This window comes from Mauremys mutica, chromosome 7, assembly GCF_020497125.1.
Source record: "Mauremys mutica isolate MM-2020 ecotype Southern chromosome 7, ASM2049712v1, whole genome shotgun sequence".
NCBI lineage: Eukaryota > Metazoa > Chordata > Testudines > Geoemydidae > Mauremys > Mauremys mutica.
In genome coordinates, this window is record NC_059078.1 from 126,972,799 (window position 1) to 126,990,118 (window position 17,320).

The 17,320-nt window shown below is 56.5% G+C and overlaps 1 protein-coding gene across 2 annotated transcripts in view; it reads right to left on the minus strand.

The window, feature by feature from the left end:
- Window positions 1-2,945: 2,945 nt before the first annotated feature.
- Window positions 2,946-17,320, minus strand: part of FBXW4 (F-box and WD repeat domain containing 4) — an 88,273-nt gene continuing 73,898 nt past the window's right edge. For both annotated transcript variants that reach the window (XM_045023433.1, XM_045023432.1), the window contains 3 exons: window positions 4,696-4,836; window positions 4,342-4,483; window positions 2,946-3,699 (listed from right to left, as the gene is read on the minus strand). In XM_045023433.1, coding sequence (XP_044879368.1) covers window positions 3,583-3,699; window positions 4,342-4,483; window positions 4,696-4,836 — 400 coding nt within the window. In that variant the 3' untranslated portion in view covers window positions 2,946-3,582. The remainder of the gene's footprint in view (window positions 3,700-4,341; window positions 4,484-4,695; window positions 4,837-17,320) is intronic.

Genomic DNA, 17,320 nt, shown 5'->3' on the forward strand with positions numbered 1-17,320 from the left:
CACTCCCTCTAGCTGCACTTCGGAAGGTGATCTCGGGCCTTACCCACCTTTCCAGAGGGCCAGGGACCGCCCAGCAAGGCCCTGCGAAGACAGAGCAGGGAGGCAGCAAGTGGGGTAAGCAGCGCAGGCCAGGCACTGGCGTTGCAGGGAGAAGTGAGTGTAGTTATTTAAGGTGGAATTTGGCCGGTTCAGTGGGGCCAATAAACCTGCTCTTTCCCATAGCACCAGGGGCCCAGAAGTGCTCACAGGCAGTTTCCCAACTCCTCTGAAGTCACGCTGGGACCCTGGGGAAGAGGCCACCTGCAGCTCTGCTCACTTCTCCCACCCCACCTCATCACTGGTGCCCTCCAGCTGACAGCAGGCTCACCACGGCCACCCCTCTAGTGCCTGCCTCCAGCCAGCTCCGCCCTGCACCGCTCAGGGGAGATCTCTGTTTACTGGTCCTACATCAGAACAGGGCTGGAGCACATGACCACTCGAGGTCCCTTCCAGCCCAACATTTCTGGGTCTATGAAAACAACCCACCCCCGCTCCCCCAAGTCCCAGGGCCCACCCCTGTGAGACCTACACCTGCCAACTCCTCAATACAGCACTATGCCCTCTTCCACATTACTGGCAGCCCCTTCCCCCTGTAGAGGTACCACGCTCCGGTTCTCCCAGCAGGGGATGGCTGATTGTTGCCTCTTCAGTTATAAGCTCCACAGAGCAGGGATGGCATTATTCATTATAACCCCTCCTGCCTGGGTTTCCTTGGCCACGTCCCCATCCAGACACTGACCACAGCCCTGGCCGTTAGACGTGGGAACTGACAAATACGGCTTGAGGTCACTCGAGCTTCCTAGGTACAATGTCAACGTTCAAAGGTCCCCTACGGTCGCCCAGAGCAGCAGCACTAGCCATGACAGGTCTGCACCTGTATGTCCCCTGGGGTAGGAGGGGGGCCCACGTTGCAAAGCACTTTGTGGCTGGGCAGCCGTGGTTACAGCCCTACAGCTGCAGCTGGCTAGTGGCACAGGGCAATTTGAGTTCTTGGCCCTGGCACGCAGCCACGGTGCAGGAAAATCCCTCGGCGCCAGGCTGACAGGTCAGCAGGGGATGTGCACTCCAGGGCAGGCAACGCAGACTAAGACAATGAGAAATGGATAGTGATGGTACGGAGAAGAACCACCACCTCCGTGCGGGCACCCCATGGTTAACATTCCACCATGTTGGAAGGTGACTCTCTCCCTTCTCAGTGTCCTGCTGGTGTCTGACCCAGGACAAAACTTTACCCCTCACCCCCTCGCTACTTATGGTTTCCTTAATAGCCTCTCGCAAGGGACTTGGGCCAGGCTTTTCGAAAGGCCAAATGAATTAGATCCCCCAGTTCTTTCTCCACTATTCCATTGAATTCTACCTGATTAGAGAGGCTAATTGGGCCCAATCATGGTCACACAGCAGTTGTATACGTCTGTTACTCCCCGTGTGCCTAAGTAAGGCTCCCCAGCTTCATTCGCAGTAGCACCCTCTGTGCCGTTATGCAAAGAAAAACCCCATTGAGTAGCCTCCAACCTTCGGGTACAGGAGCTGGTTTTTAATGAGATTTCCTAAGTGTTAGCAGCACAGCCACGTGACCCTGACGTGCCGTTAGCACCGGGGGCTCCATCCCATCTGCTCCTAGGGCTCCAAGGGTTTTAGTTGATAGATCTGGTTTGAGTAGGTCCCTCGTTCGCAGAGAAGACCTCACCTTACGCTCGGAAAAAAGAGCAGGGCGCCCCCCAGAGGATGTTGCGAGGTGCGTAAGGAAAGGAACAGTCAGTTGCTTCCAGGCCAGTCATAGCAGCAGTAAGGCCGGCCTGCATGGTGGGAAATGCAGGAAGGGTTGTGTCATGTCAGCTTGCTCACTGGAGCCCTCGCCACCTGGGAGCCAATCACCACAGCTTACACAGGGAATTCGTTACTTCTGTCAAAGAAACGAGGAAAACCAGCAGCCGCAGGGGAGGAGTTCTACGCACCTACAGCATCACAAACCAGCGAGCCCACGAGAGGTGCCTCGCACAGGAGCTTGGCTCAGCTGATCACAGCACAAAGCTTAGCAGGCTTCTCCTTCACATCAGGGATACCCCAAAAGTACAGACAGTGTAGCCTGTGAGCACCCTCAGCTTGAACGCAGAGACAGGTCCCAGCATGCAGTGCTCCAGCTACTTAAAGACAGAGCAGTGCATGCTGGAATCTGTAGTCTTTGTAAGATGCAGCGGCAGTCCCTGTTAGGGCATCTGTGATCTGCTCCATCTGAGCCACTCAGGTGTGGCCCCCGGGCTCCTGAGAAGCTGCCCACGAGGCCCTAGCTTTGGAGAAATCGGATTTGCTGCTGTAGTACCCGCAAGGCCAGGGAGGCTGAACAGCGGCAAGGCAAGGCAGGGAACAAGGTACGTCTCTCCCGTACCCCATCCAGCTCCAGGCAGGGACCTGCTTTGAAGGTGAATGGCAAAGAGGTCCCAGCCTGGCAGGTTCTGCACGCCCTGTGCAAGAGAGCAGAGCTGGCATTCAGTGGCACTGCTCGCCCCACTCCGGGCCAATACATGTAGAGGTTAGGGGCAGATTACGGGCTTGACAAAACATCCAACCTCATCTCCCCATGAAGGCCCAAGGGCAGGATTCCGTGAGCCCCTTTCCTGCCCTGCGATCAGCGCTAGCGAGAGCCAGGCTCCCGGCTGGGTTCGTGGCAGATGAGGCAGCTGTGGGTTCCAGACCTGCAGCCCCCCCCCGCTGTACATTTGCCATCTACACACAAGGAGTGAAACTCACAGACAGGTGCCCAGGCTGCAAACACTTGGGCCATTTTGCATGTGAGCCTCTCACGGTGCACGGCTCAGGCAGCTGCACTGGGAACCTCGGCCCCCAGCGCCTGTTACCAATTCGGGAGCCTGACGCAGGTTCACAGAATTGAGTCTCTTCCATTTCCCTTTGACATTTTATTTAGCAAACAGACTGCCCCAACCCAGCCGACTGCGCACTCCAGTCCCCGATAGCCGACCGGCAGAGCCGAGCTTTGGTAGGATTCAGCCAGAGCTTGCCGAGGTTTCAGCTCCCAGATCGCTTCCCGTTCGCTATTTTGGAGGCCGTTAACAAAAAGCAGTCAGGACAGCAGGGGCAGGTGCAAAATTGGCTGTGCCTGGCTGTTCAAGGCTCTGCCCCTGCCTCCCAAATGAAATGCACTGCACCCACAGTCCTAGATTGGCACTGCACTGCTCAGATGCCCGGGAGCAGCGCTGCCCAGCTGACGGGAACGTCTGCACGGCTCTCCCAGCCGACCCGTTACCATCGCACACACTGAAAACCAAACCAACCTGAACTGTACAAAATAAACAGGCGTAAAGGACAATTTGCCTTTATTTAAACTAAAAGGCAGGTGAGTCGGAGACAATCTGGCTCTTCCAGCACTCAAGGGAGATGCTTTTCTGGCCGCTAAGGAATTCCTTGAGAAGTCTCCATGGCCATTTGCCTTTCTCCCGCCCTGCAATCCCTGAGCTGAGCATCAGATCGGCCAAACTGGGGGTGGCCAGAGGCAGCTGTGGTGCGGGAAGGACCTTGGCCCGGGCATCAGGGGGTGGTGAAGTCAAGGGCGTGCAGGGCAGACGCCAGGGCAGCATAGAGGTGGGTGGTGTTGAAGCGGAGGCAGTAGACGGGGCTGCTGGTGGGGGAGGACAGCGAGAAGCTCTGCAAGGAATGAGACGAGAATCACTTCTCCAACAAGCAACTGGAGCAGCCTGTTCCGAGCCAGGCACCCGGCAGCAACGCAGCCCCCCAAGTCTCGGGCTGCGGCACCAGCAGCTGGGCTGCCAGCATGGCTAGCAAAGGGAATTGGCACAATGGAGACGGGACTCTGCAGAGGCGAGTGTTCCCACGGGGGGTCCCGCTCAAAGACACTCAAATGTAGGGCTATCAAACTGACACCGAAATCCTCTGCTGGGAGAGGAGGCACAGCCGGGCCATGGCAGCGCAGGCTTTCCGCCTGCCACCACCGCCTGTGCCCCTCCGCCTTGTTCTGCAGACACTAGGGCGAAAGGGGGCCTGGTCTCTGGGGGTCTGTAACTTGGGAAGCTGCGCTGAGAACCACAGCTCATCGCACGCAGGCAGCGCGCGGCCATGGGATGGGAACGGCTTCCGGTCCCCACCCACCTGGGCCCTCCAGGGGGGGAGACACCGAGTCCAACCTCCGTACTCTGGGCTGTCGGGTCGTCGCGCTGCTCTCGAGGCAGCCGGAAAAGCCAGCAGCTGGCGCTGCGCAGGCAGAGGTCGAGACTGAACGGGCCCAGAAGGGAGCTCCTGGGCCCGATGTCACCTTCCATCACGCCTCACCTGCAAACACCTGCTCTGCCGCTTGTCCCAGAGCCGCACCACGCCGTAATACGCGGAGCCGCTGGCGATCATCTGGTTCCCATCACTCCTCACACAGTACAGGGCACTGTCATGGGGCTCCTCCCACTCCATGACACACTTCCTGTGGGCGGGACAGAAAGGCAGAGGTAGCACCTGGCACCTGGCAGCAGGAGGCCGTGCAGAGCACCTGCTCCTCAGCCTCTGCCGGAGGAAGTCAGGGGAACCCGGACTGGGGCTGGATTCCGATTCCCTCCGAGGATTTGCCCCAGCGGGATGCCCAGCTGTAGCAAGAGCAGCCCCCAGCCCGGCTGTCCAAGCCCAGGGCGCGTTTACCTCGTGCTCACGCGCAGGTCCCAGGACCGGATGTAGGTATCGTAGCCGCAGGACAGGAGGGTGAACGGCGTTTCGTAGACGATGTCCAGGACTCCGGCGCCTCGGTGGAAATCGGTCCCTAAGCAGGTCGCCAGCTGCCCGCTGGAAAGAGAAGCAGGAGGGGGATTGCTCTCAGCACAGCACCAGGACTCTGCGTGGTAGAACGCGGCGTTCGGGCCTCTCCCCAGTGCACAGCTGCTACTGCCGTGGGACTAGCAAGAGCCCCTGAAGCCCCAGGGGCTCCAGGTATCCTGGACTCGATGCCGGTAACACGACGCCAAGCCCCTCTGCGGAGGGGGAGTGGCACGGGCTCCGCCCTGCCCTCTCTGGAGCTATTCACCCTCCTCAGCACTGGCAGGGCAGAGGGAAGGTGGGACCCAGCAGGTCTAGCTTTTAACAGCGTGCAGAAGCCCTCAAAGCCCCTGCGTCGCCTCCCCAGACACCAGCCAGGAGGGGAGCCACGGGGGCTACGTGGGGGCTGAGGTGTCTCCACGGGGTCTGTTGGTCCCTGGCGGAGAAGAATCACAGGCCTCGCAGAGGGCGACTGTGCAGCCCGTCTCCCAGCCAGGCCGGATCGGTCCCTACAGCCGGTTTGGTTCCAGCCCCTTCCCCTGCCTTGGGCTCTCGGCCTCAGGAAGCTGTTCCTAGGACACCGACCCTGCGTTTTGTGTGTGTCCATCCTGCCAGCCCCAGCACCCCCCGCCTCGTTCCTGGCCAGGTGTGAGCCTCACACTTCCCTCCGCAGCCCCCGCCTCGGCCAAGCTGCACATTCCCTCCAGCCCACAGATCCTCTCTCCGAATCCTCCTTCCCCCCGCCCCCCCGATACAGGTATTCCACGGGGGTGACCCCAGATCCATCCAGCGGGGAACAGCCACACCACACCCCTCTGCAACCCAAACTGCCCTGGCCCCGCTGGGCTGCTGGACTGGAGCGAACAGGGGCCCCAGGATGCCTTTCCCACCCCCGAGTCCAGCTGCTTTGTGCTCTCGCACACTGACCCCGCTCCCGAGCGCTCCAGCCAGACCGGCTCTGCACAGTCACCGAGAGCAAGCGGCTGCGGAGTGAGCGGAGCGGCTGCGCCCAGGGCTGCTGAGCAAGGTGGCTTGGGAATCCCCGTCCTCAGGGCAGCGACCCCCTGCAGCTCCTGGCACATCCCAGACCAGGGCTGGCTCCTCTCAAGCTCGACCCTCCCGCCGCCCACAGGCCAAAGACACCAGCCAACCGCAGCTTCTCGGCCGCGCCGGGGAGACCCTGCCCAGCTGCTCGGAGGGGCCAAACCCTCCTTTTCTTCCTTCTAGTGGCCTAATCCAAACGGGACACAATGAACCCCCGAGCACCTGCCTTTGAAAGCCGCCGCACGGCCACCGTCTGAACCAGCCTCCTGGTTCCCAGCACAATGGAGGGCTCTTGAAAGCAGAGAAGGGGCCCTGCCGGTGGGGTCACTGCCAGCCCCCCCAGTTATTTTGTTACTTTCTGCTCCTTGATCCAGTGTCACACAGTTCTGAGGCATCCTAGGCAAATGCCTTAATTCCGTCTGTAATCTGGGCTAAAGCCGTCGGGGGATAAAGACCACACAAAGGGCGAACGAGAGTCCCGGGAGATGTTAAAACAAGCAAACACCTTTGTGTCCCGGGAGAGAAGTAGCTGCTAAAGCAGCTTAGCGGCTGGAGCAGGGGTGTCCCCAGATCAGAAGGCGAGCCCTGCCCCGATCTCTGCAGCCAGCACGCTTCTATGATCACAGCGCTGGCTGCATGCTGGGGCCGGCCTGGTTCCCCCAGTCGCTCTCCAAAGAGCAGATTATGGAGAATAACCATTTCTTTGTGGCTGCGTAATTCCCTCCGTGACCGTGACTGTGGGCAACCACACCGGCCCCTGATGCCAGGCCCCTAGCAACCATTTAAAGAGGCCAGCCAGCCCTAGTGATGGCCCCCCCATGCAAACCTCTCGGACAAGCTTTAACATCAAGTGCAGGAATTAATCCCCCCGACATGAATCCAGGGGTGCTGGGTTATTGGACTTTGTGTTTCTCCGGGCGAGGGATCTGGGGAATCCAGCCTGCAGTCCTCACAGCCTCTTGCAATAAATTAACCCTTTACAAGAAGGGTTTCACTCTGCCCCTCGGCAGCCCTGCACCTGTGGGCACGTCGGGCAGTTGAAGTGTTTGCAGACTCCGGGCAGGGGGAGATGCAGGAGCTGTGCTCTGGCCTGGCTGCGTGGCTCCGACACCACAGAGCTTTGGCCTTCTGCTCCCTTCCCAAGGGCAGCAGCGTCTCTCTTCACCTCCCGGCCGCAGCGCTGGCCCCCCCACAACCCCAGACCACTGTGCGTTAGCTCAGCGGGCACAGGAGAAAGAGGGAGGCTGCTTGGCCTTTCCTTAAGGCACTCGGGGGAGATCTGGGCTCCAGTCCTGGCTTTGCCACAGACTCCTGAAAGACCTTGGACAAATTATGTCATCTGTGCCTTGGTTTTCCCATCTGTAAAATGGGGGTGATACTTCCCTGCCTCCTAAGAGTGTCTGCAAAGCACTTGGCAGGTGCTCAGACACTGTGGTGCAGGGGCCGCAGAGAGGAGAGAGACGGAGATCCCTTTCCTGCCTGTCCCAGCTGCCCCGGGCAGCACCTTGGGCCCAGCTCTCTCTGGAAGCAGTGCCACCAGCTCAGAGAGGGCGGGGCTGAGGGAGGGTAGAGGAAAGACACAATCCTGGGCATTGGTCTCCAGTTGACGCACTGGAGGACTGAGGTGACAGATATGGGGCATAAAAGCAACCATGTAAACACGGACCTGCCCTGTGGGCGTATATGCTCCTATTAGCTCCAGCCTCGCGCGCAGGGAAGGGGCCGACGTCTCCCGAGGAGACGCTCTGCCCTGAGATCGCAGGCCTCCCCTGCTTCCAACCAGGCCGCCTCCTCGGCACACAAGGCAGGGGTCCGAGGCCACACAGCAAGAGCCCCAGCTCCAAGTAACATGCCTTGTCCACCAGACCTCGCAGCCCCCGTGTGAACACATCCCCCCGTGCAATATACCCAAGGGAGGGAGTCAACATTTCCGAGCTTCCCAAGAGTCTGCAACTGGGAGCCAAGAGGTTCCGATTGGCTCAGAAATTGCCGGCCTGTCCCTACACTGCCTAGGCCCCGTTCGGTCTGCTGGCCAAGGGCAGCTCTTCATCCCCTCGGCCGGCTGAGGATACAGCCGAGCGAAACGTGCGGCGACCTTGTCTGCACTGCGCATCTGCAAGCACGCAGCCAGCCCCGTCCTGCCGCGCGAGTCCCTGGGACGCGGCAGAGCCCTGCCGGCAGATCAGGCTGTGCTGCCGGGCTGGCAGCTTGATTTGATGTATGGAGGCAGCAGTGCTAGTTCTGATACTTGGCCCTGCTATTACACTTCACACCTTGGGCACGGCAGCAATTAACTCAGTTACCGAGGGAGGAAAGTACTCAGCACTACGCGTCCCCCTTGGACGGGGCCCTGGGGTACTTCGGGGTCCCAGCCCACGGGCTGGCCCCTGTAGGGTAGAGCTCTGCTCTGTTCTTTCCCGCTCCTGGTGCTTGGCGTGTTACTAAGGAGACATGGCCGGTGGCACCGCCCACGTGCTGTTCTCTCCCTCCCAAGCAAACGACTGTCTAGCAGGTGCACGGGGGTCGGGCGGAAGGCGAGCAGCCTGAAGGAGGCCGGGGGAAGCCAGAGCAGGAGCTGGCGCCGGTTTGCAGTGCAGGGGGGCGATCTCCTCGCACATACACGCTAGGGGGCAGATGGAGACATCGATCCCGAGGCCAGAAGGCAGCGCTGGATCCTCCTGTCTGACCTGCGCAGCCCAGGGAAGGGGTGTGGGCGTTTCCTGGGAGGGAGGAGCCCACGAGGCAGCGGAGTCCCTGCCCCAGGAAGCCCGAATAAGCAGCCGCGAGTGCCCCTTGGGGCCAGCGCTCGGATGCCAGCAGCCACGCCACACGCAGTGCCGCCCCTGGCAGGTGGGAACCCGCGCGGTGAGGCAGGGCCGTCCTCGGCCGGCTCTGCAGCACCTGCTGCTCCGGCGCGGTCTGTGGTGCCTGGAGCCTGCCCCTCCGGCAGCACCTCGCTGCTCCGCCAGCCCAGGGGAGGGGAGGGGAAGGTGTTGGCAGACGGAGCCACTCAGGCTTCTCCGCTCAGACTTGAACCTGAGCCCTCCCCACTCCGCGGTGCGAAGGCAACTATCACTTAAGGTCTCAGCGACACCCCTGGGGCCAGGCAGGGAGCCCCGCGCGCCAGCGCCAGCCGCCCGCTCATGGGCGGAGAGGAAGCAGGCAGCCGGCGGGGAAAGGGGAGCACCCAGACCCCGATCCCGGGGGCTCTGAGCACCCCCAGCTGCTCGCGTCATCCCTCGCTGGCTCTGGCACTGCGCAGCAGGGTTGCTTGCGTGTCCGCTGTCCACAGCCAGCTGTGGGGGAGACCTTCTCCCCTCCCCCCCCAGACAGACTGACCCTGCGCCCACAGGAGGGGACAACTGCAAGCCGGGTCTGCTGGAGCAAGGAGAGTCCAGCCCCCCCCCCCCACCTGCCTCCAGCTAGCAGGGCTCAAACCACCCTCCCCACAGCACAGAGTGTATGGGGAGGTGGGGGGCAGCACCACCAATGCCAGCCCCCAAGGCCAATCCCTGGAAGCCTTTCAGGGCCGGGAGCATCTGATGGGACGGGACCCGCCCGGCTCTCTCCTCCCCCCCCCCCCGTCCCTCTAGCTCCCCTTCCTCCATCCAGTCCTTTCCTGGCGCTCACCAGGCTGGGGGGCCCTGGCGAAGCCTAGGCCCCCCACTTCCGCCGCAGCATGCTGGGCACCGAGCATAACCCCCCGTCTCGCTCTGAGGCGGCGGGATCTGGGGGGGAGGGGGACTCAATGTTCTGATCAGCCTGGCTGCTCAGTACGCGCCCCCCGAGCAGCGCTGAGAGACGTTCACCCCGTCCCCGTCTTTCCCCCGCCGCACCCCCAAGCCCAGCGCCCAGCGCCCCTCAGAGCTCCCTGCTCCACGCGACAAGGGATCGTTTGCAGAAGGGCTTGTGCAAAGCGGGGCCCCGGGGCCTCTGCTAGCACTCAGCCCACTTCCAAGTGGTCTGTTCAGTCCCCCGGCCCGGCCCGCACACGGTACAGCCGCATTCATCAGCTGAGCACCTGCTTCCCCCGGGCCCCCGTGCTGCCCGGCCTGTGCATGTTGGGGCCGCTCGTTTGCTGTTTATTTCCCCCGCTAATGAGCCTGTAATGTGCGGGCGGCCGGGCGTGCTCTCGGGGCAGGTGTCTGGGCTCCTCTGTACAGGTTTCATTGATGTTTGTTTGTTTGTTTGTTTGTTAAAAATAGGAGATGAAAGGCTGGGGGGGGACGGAGCCAATGGAGCTGCACTGATGGGAGAAGCAGCCAGCAGAGCGGGAGGGGGCCGGGACCCACTCCGCTTGGGATTTACTCCGGGGGGAAGGTCACCAGCCGCTCTGCACCACCGCCAGGGACAGACCCCGGACCCGACTCGAGGCCCCGCTGCTTCCACTAGCCAACGCTCGCTCCTTCGGGTGCGTATTGGGGGCCCGCTGGCCATCACAAGAACACGGTCACTGCACAAGCTGGGCTCAGCCACGCAGCTCCCAGCCTCTGGTGCTGGGGAACAGCATCCCGCCCCCAGTGAACCCCGGCCTGCTCTAGCCAGACAGAGCGCTGGGGCCTGCTCCGTCGGGGCAAAGGGATCGGCGAGCGGCCTTCCTCTCCCTGGCCCCCAGCCAGCCCCTAGCTCGGGGGACTGGGCTGAAGGGGTGATGCTACTGTCATCCCGAGCCCTGCGCTAACCCTCAACTCCCGGGCACTAGAGCCCAGCCAGGCCGCGCGCCTGCTTCGCGAGGGAAGGCTGCCGCCGAGGTGGGTATTTCCACATCGCCCCATCACTGCAGTACCCAAAAGCAGAGCTAGGAAGTTCCCCTCTCAGCGGGGAAATCCCTCCACGGATTACAGCTGGGGGGGGCAGCTGGGAAAGGAATGCAAGTGTGGGGAAGTCACTAAAAACAGCCAGACTGGTTCAGACCAATGGTCCGTCTAGCCCAGGATCCTGTCTCTGACAGCTGTCAGTTCCAGGTGCTTCACGGGGAATGAACAGAACAGGCAATTATCGAGTGACCCATTCCCAGCTTCCAGCAGTTGGAGGTTTAGGGACACCCAGCGCGTGGCCATCTTGGCTAATAGCCATTCATGGACCCGTCCTCCAGGAACTTACCTAATTCTTTTTGGAGCCCAGTTATACTTTTGTCCTTCACAAAATCCCCTGGCAAGGAGTTCCACAGGTTGACTGTGCGTTGGGTGAAGAAATACTTCTTTACGTTAGTTTTAAAACTGCTGCCTACTAATTTCATTGGGTGACCCCTGGTCCGTGTGTTGAGGAAACACAAAGTCACAGCGATGAGTTTTGCTGTATTTAGTTCTGCAGGTTAATGAGCAAGAGGTCCAGGGCCCATGTGCCCAGGAAGGAGGAATCGACAACATAGTTTCCTGCATTCTAAGAAGTGTGATTTAAATTCAGAAACCAAACTTCCCGCTCCAGATCTGGCACCTAGCTCGTTTATGGAACTGGTACATTTACTACTGCATGGTGCACCAGATCTCAAGGGAAACAGTTCCCTCCCTGAAGCCAGGCTACAGCAAAGCCTGTACCTAATCCAGTGTAACATTTCACCCGCCCTGTTCAGCACAGTGAAGATGTTTCAGGAAGCTCCTGGCCTGGGGCAATTCAGTAAGACAGACAAGGCCTCTGCGGATGAGAGCACGCACGAATGCACACCTGATTGTGCTGTGCGAACGCGAGAAAGGAAAGGTAATGCGGACTCTGAGCCCAGCCTACAAAATCACAAGCCTCTCATTCTTCTAACAGACGTATCCGTCTCCTGGCCTGACTCAAGCTGTAAAAGGTTAAAATGCCCCTAATTTTTAATCCCCCTGCATTAGCTCTTGCACAAACTGCTCCTGCTTTCTCCCAGAACTGCTCTACCCTGGCAATTTACATCGGCACAGCTACCACACCCAAGAGATACGGCTATGCCAACCTAACCCCTGATGGAGACAGCGACAGGTCAGTAGATGAATTCTTCCATCATCCCAGTGCCCGTGGGGGAGCTGGATTACCGACAGTGACGGGAGAACCCCTCCCATCGCTTTGGGGGATGTCTACACTGAAGCGGCGCCGGTGACTTTCACAAGCCATTCTCCTCTCCCCTTACACTCAATCAGGGAGCAGAGACCTTACCCGTTGGCCAACGTGGCCAATCACGCGGCAGTAGAAATGAATAGCAGCCAGTTCAGATGGTGGCCACGGTTTGCCAACAGCTCGTCTGCCGACACGTTTGAGCAGCAGGAACAAGTTCAAGAAAATCAAACGCAGTTAACGAAAAATTCACAAACAAGACGCATGTGCCCCATTCATCAGATAAACAGACTGCTGCAACCATTCGACCAGCTTCCCAGAGCCGTTCTGCAATACACCTGCTCTGTAAATCTTTTGGACAAACTGTTCTACAGAGAGTCAGTTCAATAAAAAACTAAAGGAAAGAGAAAGTTAAGCTCATGAAGCCAAGTGAGGAAATGGCGGAGTTAAAGCTGCCCACGGTGCCTTAACTCTGCCCCCTTGTGCATGTGCAGTAGGAGACAGTCGGGAATTACATCACCAGCCACTGTTTCCCCTTCCAGGGCTCCTGCTTTGTTCAGGGCATTGCTCAGCGAACGAGGCCGCAGCCAGTGTGATGTTCAGGGAGTGATCTCATCCTGCACATCACCCCAACCCAGCACTACACAAGGACCCTTTTCCTTTTCTTATAGGCCACCGTAGCATCTGAGCACCTCCCAGACAATAAGGCATTTCTCTTTGCAACACTCCTGGGAGGTCAGGAAGCCCCGTCCTTACTTTGTAGGTGGAGAACTGAGGCAGCCGCACAGTACGTGACTTAAGGGCCAACAGGCAGCCTAGAGCAGAGACAGGACCTGAACCCATCTCTCCCGGGTCCCAGGCCAGCCCTTCCTGTGCACCTGTCTCATTCACTACTACAACTTCCGCAGTTTATCCAGCCTCTATAGTGCCCATCACTGTACTTTCTAAAGGACAGATTTTCAAAGGTATTCAGAGCCTAACGATGCAGGTAAAGACTTGTGAAAAATCCCCATACGCACCTATTTGCATCTTTGGGCCCTGAACACCTTTACAAATCTGGCCCAAGTGCTTAAGAAGGCAGGGGTGCTGTGAACCTCAGCCCAGTTCACTACACCGCTCTGCAGAACGGTCTCCCAAGGGAAGTGCTGGAAACCCTAGCACCTGGGCAATTTAAAGTCTTTGGCCTGGACAAGATACTTTCAGGAACAACCGTGAGCTGGCCCTAGGGGAAATGGCCTAGGTGAGGTCCAATCAGCTCTCTCTTTTCCTGAGTTAGTGGATGTTGTCGCATAAGAATATTCTGACTCCTTTGCTCCTGGAACGGGTCTGAGACATCTAATGGGAACACGGTGCTAGTGCTCTGGGGCTTGGGGAAAGCATCTAAGAATTATTAAGGCCAGACAGGACCAACTGCCACGGGCATTTTGTTCAGACATTGACGTTAGATAACCCTCGATGCATTTCCATTCGTTTAGATCCTTTGGACAAACAAAGATCTTTATTACATTACTTTTAAAATATTCCAGTGGGATTTTGTTTTGTTTTTAACTCTTCCCTTGTGTTGGAACACTGAACACAAGAGCATTACTAGGTCACAAGAACCAGCAACTGAAAGTGGCCAGGTGACTTTCACTCTCCCAGTTGGGTGAAATACAGAAAAGCAAACAGTAGCAAGGCGAAAGTAAGTTAGAGAATTGAAAATGGAAGATTGGACATACCTAAGGATACAATCCAGCCTTGTTAAAATCAAGGGGTTAGATTGGGCCCAAAGGCAGAGTTAATCCATCATGAAGTGAAAGCTTCCTTCACTCTTCCAAGGAGTGACCATTATTTTCTGTAACTGTAATGTTGGGATTTTCAGAAGATCTTCTAATCCACTATAGCCGAAAACAAGCAAACATCTACCTCCCTGCACTCGGTTCAGCTGCTTTAGGTCTTTGCCAGGTGTTTCTTTGGGACAAATTTAGCCCAGCTCTTGGTCTTAATGCTACCAGCAATATTCCACTCACTGGTTCTGATTTTTAGATTAGTTTGATTCGTCGGCATCTACAGCCCCCAGATGTTCCTTTCTACAAATATTCAGCATACTAAATTTGTTGGTAGGAGTGTTCAGGGAAACAGTTAATTGTATGCAAAACAGAGAGTGTGTCCCAAAACCAAATATTTGAATGTATAGAACAAATATTCACTCTGGAAATCAGATTCTATGAATTATGCTCATCCACCAACCAAGGATGAAAAGTGATTCCATGTAACCTGTGTCCAATCAACTAACCAAGGCAGCTGGAATGTGGATTTCAAATAGCAAAACACTTGCAACCAACCAACTGTGAATGATCTACAGAATAAACAAATTATTTCAGTGCGAGTGATCTGGACATTTGAACACATCAGTTCAAGAAAGTCATAAGCCTCCAGTAATGGCCAACAGGGGAAGGAAGCAAAATTCGCCTCATAAAATTACGCACCAGGTAGCCTTTGCCCAATTCTGGTTAGCACACTTGGAGAGAGCACGAAATCTGCCAAGCGACCTGCAGAGGAGAGCAACAGGGGCTGCAGAGAACCAGGGGAAATGCCAAGGAGAGGCAGGGCCTAGACAGACAATGAAGGGATATACACCAGGGAGCCACACCCCTCCTGCACCCAGATTACTCACTGTATCTTTGCAGTGTTATCCCAATGGTACTTTCTTCATGTACCCGAGGCCTGTAGGCCCGGCAGGGAACTCACGGGATTAGGAGTCTATGGAAGTGTCTCCATCTTAAATGGGCCACAGTAGGGAGCAGCGTTCCAAGGTGCGGGGACTAACAAAGGGAAGGAACACACGGAGTTTGCAGAGACCGGTTTGATCCCCACGGTGCCCTGGCAGCAAAGTTCCCAGAGCCAGCTGGAGGGAGGCAAACTTTTGGATACAGCGGGCAGTAGGGGGGCGGTGACAGCAGAGGTGGAGGGGCTGGGGAAGGAGTTTTGCCCTCTTTTCTTCTGCTTTCTCTGAATTGGCCCACACACACGTTAAATGGTCCAATAAAAAGATACAATTTCTTTACCTTGCCTGCTCTGGGACCCTGTGAGTTTTTGTTGTCCGGGTTCCCGTAAGGTTAAGTTCAGAGGATAAACTGACACGCTGGGCTATGGGAAAAAGCCAGTTTCTTCAAATAAAGCCACGACGGTGCAAAAGGGACCCCGCTGGGGCTTTTATTTGGGAAAACAAACAGAAGTGGCACCAAGCCCTTCTGCTTTACGGACCAATTTAACTATAAAACCAATGTTCTCCCTCTCGGGGATGAGGAGGGGAGAGAGACGGGGACATGACAATCGCCTGAAACCTTGGGGGGAAAAGGACAAAGAAAGCTGTCTGTCCCCTTGTCTGTCTTGTCCCTGGCTCCTTTTCTTAGCACACGTGTGTTCTTGTAAAAACGATTAGATTGCAATTTGTATAACACGGTGACCCCCAAATTCAGACATTTAACCCCTTTTCTCTGCAAAGAATGTCAGGAATGTCTCTCCGTCTTTCTTTCCAGCGGGAGGAGTGGGGGGGGATTCTCTCAAACTGTGATTTCTGGGCAAAGAGGGAAAAAAGCCAGGGGAGGAAAAGAGGCAGGGAATTCTCAGAGCCTCTTGCACCACTTGTGTGGGAATAAGCAACTGTAGGGCTCCTTTCTGGACAGAGCTCTGGAGGTCTTCTTTAGTGGGCAGACAAAAAAAATGGAGACTCCCAATCAAAACAAAGCCATCTGTTTAAATGAGCGAGTGCTAACCGGCGGCAGAGGGGGTTCCTCATTCACTGGTTTCCATTCTTCTCCCCGGCTTCTGTTGATTCTCTCTCAACCCAGGGAAAAATAAAGATTGCTCGGGCTCCTGGGGATGAAACTGATCAATGCACTAGGCACTTTCACCCCCACACACGCACTTTTGGCTTGTTTCAGGTGTTGTCAAGTTGTCATAAATAGGTCTGAGTGGGAGTGAAAGGGACAGTTTGTGCTCTAGGACACACAAATCCAAGGGCAGAAGTTGGCCCCATGTTTGTTTGGAATAAGAAGTGGCTGAAGCTGCAGTGAGAACCTCGGACTAAAAAACTTCACCTTGTGCTAGTGGGGAAGATGCATAGAGGGCCACAGGTCAACACTGGTAAGGGAGGAGCCTATACAACTGCAGCCAGGGTCCAGAGAGGTGATGTTAAAATCACCATCAACAGAGAACAAAAGAGCCCAGACCTGGTTTTGGAGATTTTATACAGACCCCAGGAAAAGATATCACACGTTCAGACAAGACTCAGACCTTTGGATACAGCTAATGGAGACATCGCAAGAAGCTGCTGTCCAAGAGACATGGGATCTGATAGCTGGCCCATCAAACCCAGCATCCTGCCTCTGACAATGACCAATGCCTGGATGCCTCAGAGGAAGGCAAGAAAAACTCAGGTAATGCCTTTGGGTTACCTGGGGAACTGGAGAGGTTCCTTCCTTCCTCAAATTCCTTCCTGATCTCTCAGGCAATCAGTTTGTGCCTGAAGGCAGAAGATCCATCTTCATTCCTAAAAGTATCCGTCTATTTTTCTTTTAACTAGAACTAAAACCTGGATCCGATCTCTCCATCCAGCTGCGTAATGCGTCCTTTTTATTAGGACTATTTGTACTGCAGTAAAGTTGGAAGGTCCGAACAAGACAAGAGCCCTGCCACACTGAGCGTCATTCAAAGCACCCAGACAGAGGCCCTGCCTCCGAGAGCTTACAGCCTGAACAGACAGGACGCAGGGAAGGGAACAGAGGTGACATGACCTACACAAGGTCACAGAGCAGGTCCAGGGGTCAGCTGAGAGAGGAACCCCCACTCCACTAGACCGTATTACCTCCCACCCCACTACCCCCTTTTATTTAGAGTTCTGGGGACAATACGGGACTTCAGTTCCCCAAATAATCCAAAGGGGACACAACACGGCATTAGAATCTGGGACTCTATCAAAGTAACCAGCTATATGTAAAAACAAACACTCCATAAGCCCAGGCAATAACGAATCAGCAAAACCAAGGTACTGTAGGAGGCTGGGTGAATTCTGGGTCTACAGCCATTTCTCAGTCCCTGTCTCCAGAGCCCTAAAAGGTGGCATCCATGCCAGATGTTTACCATCCTACAATATCATTCCCGCCTCTTGGCAACCTCTCTCCATTTTTAACTATCAAGAGGGAGCCGACTTAAGTGGCTTACTCTGGTGGGAGTTTCTACCAGCGACCTCTCTCCCCATTTGGGATGTACTACATCAAAATTACTTAACTGGTTTGCTCCCCTTCCTCCTCCCCCGCACATCCTAAAATCCTGGAGGATCCCCTAGGGTTTGTTTAAACTCTCCAAGCTGTAAGGTTTCACTTTCTGCAGGACTTTGGTGGAATTTAACAGAAGACACAGATCTAAAACTTCCATGATGTACCAAAACCTATCCCTCGACAAA